Here is a 7,600-nt window from a genome sequence, read left to right as displayed (position 1 = left end):
ACCCTCTCCACAGCAAGGTCAAAACCCAACCGTGTAGTCACCTTTCCCTACGACCCACAGTTGGATCTATGTCTTGTCAGAAGCTTTTTGAATCCTTAAGAACTTCTTCCATCAAAAAGCTAAGAATCACTCCAGGAAAGGGTGAACAATCTTCGTAGTCAATTCCTACAGAGGACACAAGGGTTGAACCCCAAAGGGAATGCAAAGTACTGGCCCAAAGAAGCATCCATCCCTCAGTTCAAGACACGAGAGGCAAAGTTACCAAAGTGAAAGGTTTGATCCAGGCATTGCCAACATCCAGTTTAAATTCTTCCCTCAGACAGGCCACAATTATCCATTGAGGCTCCTCCCCCCCACCAAAAAAAAAACCCAACCCAAACAAAACAAAAAAAAACACCACCAAAAAACCCCAAACAAAACCCCCATAGAAATCCCAGAAGTAAAGATCAAGTCCAACCAGACTGTCAAAGGCCACTTGGAGATAAAAGCATCTAGTAATAGGTGCCCAAGTGTGGAGATACGTGGGCGTTGGGGTGGCGAGGGACGTTGGGGTTCGGATAAATGCTGCCTGCAGGGGAGGTCCAATAAGGGGAAGCTGCTCCGAAGAAACTGGAGGACGTGACAGGCATGGAAGGAGGGTGAGGGGGCACAAAGTTCACCTTCTGCTGGTGGGCGTGGTACGACGGCATGTAGGAGAGATCCGAGGGGTACTTGTACATGGAGGATTCGGTGGGGTGAGGCTGCAGAGCCTGGGCAATGCCATGGAAGTCAAATTTGTAGGCATACCTCTTGCCGTGCACTTTGGTCATAATGTTCTTGTCGTAGTAGTATCGCAGGGCTCGGCTCAGCTTGTCGTAATTCATGTTGGGCTTGCTCTTGCGCTCTCCCCAGCGCCGCGCCACCTCGTCGGGGTCTGTCATCTTGAACTCCCCGTTGGTCCCTTCCCACGTGATGCAGCTGGCGTTGGAGCTGTCCGACAGCAGCTCCAGGAGGAACTGCCACAGCTGGATCTGCCCGCTGCCTGCCGGGAGCAAGCCAGAGAGGAAAGGAAATGACACGGTGCTTCCTGCTCCAGAGCCGGGACAAAGGCAGGAAACAGAAGGACTATCTCGATCTGTGCTGGGAACTGCTCCTTCCAGCCTCAGAAAGCCTTGCGTAGCAATGGATAAGCTGTTCCCAGCAAACAAGCTGGTCAAGCCTTTGTTCTGCTCCTGGGTTTGAGGTCAGATTAGATTTCATAAGGGTCGCCTTCGGCCTTCAAACCTCGGGGCTGGGCACAAACAGGCTCTTGCAGAGCACACTGTGCTGCAGCAGCGTTCCCTGAGCGGTCACCATGGCGTAGCTCAGCTCCTGCTCCCTGGCTGTTTACCATGGATATTGTTTTGGATACCTACAGCTGATGAGCTGAGTTACATAAGGTTATTCCCCAGACTAGATGACTCCTGGGTTTATTCCCTGTGGTTGTTCTCATAGTAAAGAACCTTATAAAGATCACAGGATCAGAGGATGCTAGGGGTTTGAACAGACCTCTGAAGGTCATCGAGTCCAACCTCCCTGCCAGAGCAGGACCATAGGTGCCCAGGTGGCCAAGAAGGCCAACGGCATCCTGGCCTGGATCAACAATAGTGTGGCAAGCAGGAGCAGGGAAGTCATTGTGCCCTGTGCTCAGCACTAGCTAGGCCACACCTTGAGTCCTGTATCCAGTTCTGGGCTCCTCAGTTTAGGAAAGATGTTGAGCTGCTGGAAAATGACCAGAGAAGGGCAACAATGCTGGGGAGAGGTTTGGAGCACAGCCCTGTGAGGAGAGGCTGAGGGAGCTGGGGTTGCTTAGCCTGGAGAAGAGGAGGCTCAGGGGAGACCTTCTTGCTCTGAACAACTCCCTGAAGGGAGGTTGTAGCCAGGTGGGGGTTGGTCTCTTCTCCCAGGCAACCAGCACCAGAATAAGAGGACACAGTCTCAAGCTGTGCCAGGGGAAGTTTAGGCTGGATGTTAGGAAGAAGTTCTTCCCAGAAAGAGAGATTGGCCATTGGAATGTGCTGCCCAGGGAGGTGGTGGAGTCCTCATCCCTGGGGGTGTTTAGGAAGAGACTGGATGAAGCACTTGGTGCCATGGTTTAGTTGATTAGATGGTGTTGGGTGACAGGTTGGACTTGATGATCTCAAAGCTTTTTTTCCAACCTGGTTAGTTCTATTAAATTCAATCCTATCCTATCCTATCCTATCCTATCCTATCCTATCCTATCCTATCCTATCCTATCCTATCCTATCCTATCCTATCCTACCCTAATCTAGCACAGGTTGCACAGGAGCACATGCAGATGTCTCCTTACAAGCACTCAACATATACAAGGTTAGTTCAAGCAGGGTTTCCTCTATCTCATAGTCAGGGATTGCTTTCTGCAGCTGAGGTCTAGGGACAGTTATTATGTGGTGGCTTTCAGAGATGATTTTGTGCCTTCCACTCACAGCAGCCAGTGAAAACCTAACCTGTACTGCAAATCTGAGAGACCAGAGTTTAAGTGCTCTTCTAAAGCTCTTCCTGGGGAATCCTGCTTTGGGGTAAGAAGGCTCAGGATGGTTCTTTTTGTCCTGATAAAGATTTGCACCAATTTCTCTGTCTTTCTAGAAAGACTTTTGTAAAAGCCCTTGTGAGAGCAGAGCTTCAAGGCTTGCTGGCTCTCACAGCCTACCCCAGAGGACAGCAGCTACTCATCCAGCATAGACTGGAGCAGCAGATCAGAAGGAAAGCTTTCCCCTTGGGGAATGGGTGGAATGCAATGGAAGGATGGACTCACCTGGATTGGCAAGACGGCTGCTGGTGGGCCCCAGGATTTGGTAGGGATCTGAAAAAGAGAACACCAAAAAGGAAAGGTGTTTGAAAAAAATGTTTTCATCACAAAGAAACAAAGTTCATTAGAGGCCACATTCATTAGCAACAAAGTTCATTAGAAACAGCAGATCCTTAATGTTTGTCCTAGAAGCCAGGTCACATTCTTGTTTTCTTTCTTTATTCTTTCAGATTCTTCTCCTGGGGCCTGAAGCAGACCTGAGGTGTTCCTTATTTCTTATTCAGCAAACAACTACCAGATAGTTATGGAACCCAAAATCCCAGAATCCCAGCACAGTGGAAGCTGGAAATGACCTCTGGAGGTCATCCAGTCCAAGCCCACTGCTAAAGCAGGGGCACCCACTGCAGGCTGCCCATAATCGTAATGTCCAGGTGGGTTTGGAAGCTCTCCAGAGAAGGAGACTCCACAACTTCTCTGAGTAGCCTGCTCCTGGGCTCCAGCACCCTCACAGCAAATAAGTTTCTCCTGATGTTCCTATGGAACCTCCTGGGTTCTGGCTTGTGCCCATTGCCCCTTGCCCTGTCACTGGGCACCACTAAGAAGAGTCTGGCCCCATCCTCTTGCTCGGGCTGGGCCCTTTAGCTCTTACTGAGCACTGAGTAGATGCCCTCTCAAGCTGCTCTTCTCTGAGCTAAGCAGCCCCAGGTCTCTCAGCCTTTCATCCTCAAAGAGATGCTCCAGGCCCCTCAGCATCTTCATGGCACAGTGTTCCTGGCACTGGTTTCAAGACTTGCCTGCTCCCAAGCTCTGTAACCTCTTTGGACATGCCCTACACTCCTGTCTCCACCAGAGAACGTGAAACATGAAAGAACAAGAAGTGTGGGACAGCAGAACTGTAACAAACCAGGAGCAAATACATTTCTCCTAATAAAAAGAGCTGGAGAGCAGATGAGATTTCCAAGTTCACTTGTTAGCAGTGGAGTTTGCTTCCCTCTGAGGTCAATGAAATGTTCACCCAACTCTCCCTCACTGAGCAAACAGAGGGTTAGACAAATGAGAGTAACAGGAGTCCTGTCACTGGCTCCAAGGAGGCTGAGTGTTTCTTGAAAACCCCACGATGCATTTATGAGGAATGAATTCCTGCCCTTTTTCTGTGGGGCCTCCTCAGCCCTAATCTCTACACTTCTCCTGGTTTGGGTGATTTGGATCTCTAGCATTTGCTCGTGGATTGAATCCATGCCAAAAGAACCAAAAAAAAAAAAAGGGAAAAAGGGAAGAAAAGGAAGGGATAGAAAGCAGCTGTGCAAAGCAGGGAAGGTAGGATTTAGCTTTTCAAAGCCCCCTTGGGGAAGTAGCAGGAAACTCTGCTGCCTGCTGCCCAACAGGGTTTGCTTTTCTTCTGTGGCTTTCGGTGACGCAGGGGAAGCCCTGTGGATTCTGTTTGGAGAGACTTCCACTGAACATCCCTGCCACGGAGGTGAAGAGGTAATGAGCAGGCACTCGGCTGCTGCAGCACAAACAGCCTCTCACTGCTTCATGACCTGCTACCCGGAATGTCACTGGGCTTCAGAGGAGGAGCCACTGCCTCTGGCACTGCAGGGGACTCCTGTGGAACAAGGGCTCAGTGCTGGGGCCGCAGCTCTTCAGTGTCTTTGTCAAAGAGCTGAGCAGTGTGCTCCCTCAGGCAGTTTGCTGATGACACCAAGCTGAGAGGGAGTGTTGATCTGCTGGAGGGTAGGAAGGCTCTGCAGAGGGATCTAACTGCCAGGGACAGTGAGATGAGCTTCAACAAGTGCTGGGTCCTGCACTTGGGTCACGGCAACCCCATGTATGTTCCAGGCTGGGGACCTTCTGTCTCTCTACAACTCCCTGAAAGGAGGTTGGAGTCACTTGAGGGTTGGTCTCTTTGTCCTAGTAACAAGTGAAAGGTTGAGAGGAAATGGCCTCAAGTTGCACCAGGGGAGGTTTAGGTTGGACATTAGAAGAAAATTCTTCACTGAAAGGGTTCTCAACCACTGGAACAGGCTGCCCAGGGAGGTGGCTGAATCCCCATCCTTGGAGGGGTTTAAAAGCTGCAGAGATGTGGTGTAGCACCAGCCTTGGGAGAGTTAGAGAAAGGTTGGACTCGATGATCTGAGAGGTCTTTTCCAATCAAAACAATTCCATGAGTCTGTGATCCTGAGGATGCTGCTTTTGAATAGGGAAGGAGAACACAGTAAAGCAGACACAGGTTGGAACAATCACTGTCACTGCTTGGTCACAGCTGACTCACTACTCTGTGACTTCCCTGTGAGAGGCTCTGCCTGTCCTGTGCCCGCAGCTGCTGCAGCTTGACACATCCACTCGCCCAGCCTAGCAGAAAGCTGAGCAGTAAATCCAGTGGGGACAAAAGCAACAATTACCTGGCTGGGGTCGTTGCTGTTCTGTTGTCTTGTTCACATTCTGTGTCCCTGCAACAGGAGGGCCTGCAAAGACAGAGAAAGGGCTTTGAGGTACTAGAACAGAAGCGGAGGAACGGAGGACAAGGAGAAGACAAGAAACACTGAACAGGAATAACAGGGACTGGGAGGGGAAAAGCTTTCCTCACCCTAAGAGCTGGTGTTTTGGACACTGCTCTGTAAACTTAGGAGATGAAATATCACTGTGAAGTGAGAATCTGCGGATCAGGCAAGGAAAAAAAAGTATTGTGTAGATACCTCATAGATTTTCTGTCTTTTCCTGCAACTCCCATTCTGGTTTACACCCACATTTGGAACAGAAAATAGGATTTGTTACATGCATGGATTCAAACCTCCTTCCATGCTGGAACTTTGTTCAATAAGCCTTTTTTTTTTTTTTTTTGAGAGGTAAATTCTTTTTTAAAGCAACACCACAGCCATTCCTATAAATTATACAGCACCAATGTCAGGTCCTCCTCTTAGTATCATTCTCACATCAGGAAGCTCTAACTGATGCTCAGAACTCAAGCCAGCCATGCACATGTTCTCTCCCAGTCTCAGTGTGACCTTCAGTTTAGGAAAGATGTTGAGTTGCTGGAAGGTGTCCAGAGAAGGGCAACAAAGCTGGGGAGGGGTTTGGAGCACAGCCCTGTGAGGAGAGGCTGAGGGAGCTGGGATTGTTTAGCCTGCAGAGGAGGAAGCTCAGGGCAGACCTCATTGCTCTCTACAACTACCTGAAGGGAGGCTGTAGCCAGGTGGGGGTTGGTCTCTTCTCCCAGGCAGCAAGCACCAGAACAAGAGGACACAGTCTCAAGCTGTGCCAGGGGAGGTTCAGCGTGGATGTTAGGAAGAAATTCTTCATAGAAAGAGAGATTGGCCATTGGAATGTTCTGCCCAGGGAGGTAGTGGAGTCACCATCACTGGAGGTATTTAGGAAGAGACTGGATGGGGTGCTTGGTGCCATGGTTGAGTTGATTAGATGGTGTTGCATGGTAGGTTGGACTCGATGATCTCAAAGGTCTCTTCCTGTCTGCTTAATTCTATTCTATTCCCTTGTAGAATTTGCTATTCCCATTGGGACAGCTTACTCTTGGGGAGGCCAGAATTCTTATTACTTCCCCATCCTGGGGACTCCACTACTGCCCTGGGTAACCTGTTCCAGGCCTTGACAACCCTTTTGAGGAGGAAATTGTTCCTCATCTCCAACCTAAACCTTCTCTGGTGCAAGGTGAGGCCATTTCCTCACTTGTTCCTTGGGAGAAGAACAAATATAAATGCAGCCAGCAGAGTTTAGAGTGCACCTCATTCCATCTAAAAGGAAATCTTATTCCAAGATGTGAGAAGCCCATGGGCAGGATTGGAGGATGAGATGAACTTTTCTATTATTGCAAGGAATATAAATGAGAACTTAGGACTCAGAGAAGCCAAAGACCTGCCACACACAGTGAGGGAGCTGTTTTGAGGAGGGGGAAAAGGGGAATAAAGCACCCTCTGAAATGAAATCCCAAATGCCCCTTGGACAGTGCTGCTGGCAAGGGGTGAGCGCTGCCTCCTGCCCTGCCGGGCTGCAGAGCTCCCTGTGGAAGCATCCCAGGCAGTTGCAAATTCCTCCCGGCGCTGGGAAAGCCTCCACAGCTTTGAAATGACAGCCTTTAGTTATTGGCATGAAAAGGAAAACAGAGAGGGGACAGGAGAGGGGAGGGGAAAAAGGAGGAGGGGGAGGCAGGAGGGGGGAAAACAGAGCTCATGTAATCTGCCTGCTTTTCTTTTTCTGTTACTTATTTGGTTGCTTTTGTTTTGCTTGGTTGGTTGTTTGTTGTTGTTTTTCCCCCCCCCACTTTTTACTAGAAACCACAAACCCTACTGCAAACAAATGAGACTGCAAAACAAACTACTACGGTTTCAGCTGGGTACAGAGAGTGCAATGGGACATCTCTGAAGCAAGGAGGTGGCAGCCCCAGCCAGGCTGTCCCCTATAGGAAGCCTTCTCTCCTTCCCATGGCTGGGTGAGGAGCAGCAGGGTTGGAAAACAGCTTGGAAGCCTGGGGCTGCCAGGGAACTTTATCCTCAGTCTCAGTGCTCAGCAGTTGTGACTGCTGTAAATAAGTTTTTCTTTGCATGGGTGGCATTTTCCTTGCTGGAAAACCATCCTGTAGATCCCAACTGCATCTGAGCACAGCCAGAGCTGGGGCTGCTGCTTTATCACTGACTGAAATCAGGAGAAGGGAGATGAGGTCTGAGGTAACTGCTGGCTTTTCCCATGTCCTCTTTGCAGCCAGTCTCTGGCTTTCATTTCTCCCCTGGGATGCCCTTCAGATGTTTTACAACTCGAGCTATTAGAGCACTGCTTGGGGAAGCATTTTGAGGAGAACAG

The 7,600-nt window shown here is 49.7% G+C and overlaps 1 protein-coding gene across 3 annotated transcripts in view; it reads right to left on the bottom strand.

Moving 5' to 3' along the window:
- Positions 1-414: 414 nt before the first annotated feature.
- Positions 415-7,600, bottom strand: part of FLI1 (Fli-1 proto-oncogene, ETS transcription factor) — a 106,805-nt gene continuing 99,619 nt past the window's right edge. For all 3 annotated transcript variants that reach the window (XM_054176153.1, XM_054176154.1, XM_054176155.1), the window contains 3 exons: positions 5,191-5,253; positions 2,795-2,842; positions 415-1,021 (listed from right to left, as the gene is read on the bottom strand). In XM_054176153.1, the coding sequence (XP_054032128.1) occupies positions 492-1,021; positions 2,795-2,842; positions 5,191-5,253 (641 nt within the window). In that variant the 3' untranslated portion in view covers positions 415-491. The remainder of the gene's footprint in view (positions 1,022-2,794; positions 2,843-5,190; positions 5,254-7,600) is intronic.

This window comes from Dryobates pubescens, chromosome 34 (assembly GCF_014839835.1).
Source record: "Dryobates pubescens isolate bDryPub1 chromosome 34, bDryPub1.pri, whole genome shotgun sequence".
Classification (NCBI taxonomy): domain Eukaryota; kingdom Metazoa; phylum Chordata; class Aves; order Piciformes; family Picidae; genus Dryobates; species Dryobates pubescens.
This window is presented reverse-complemented; position numbering and strand designations above follow the sequence as displayed.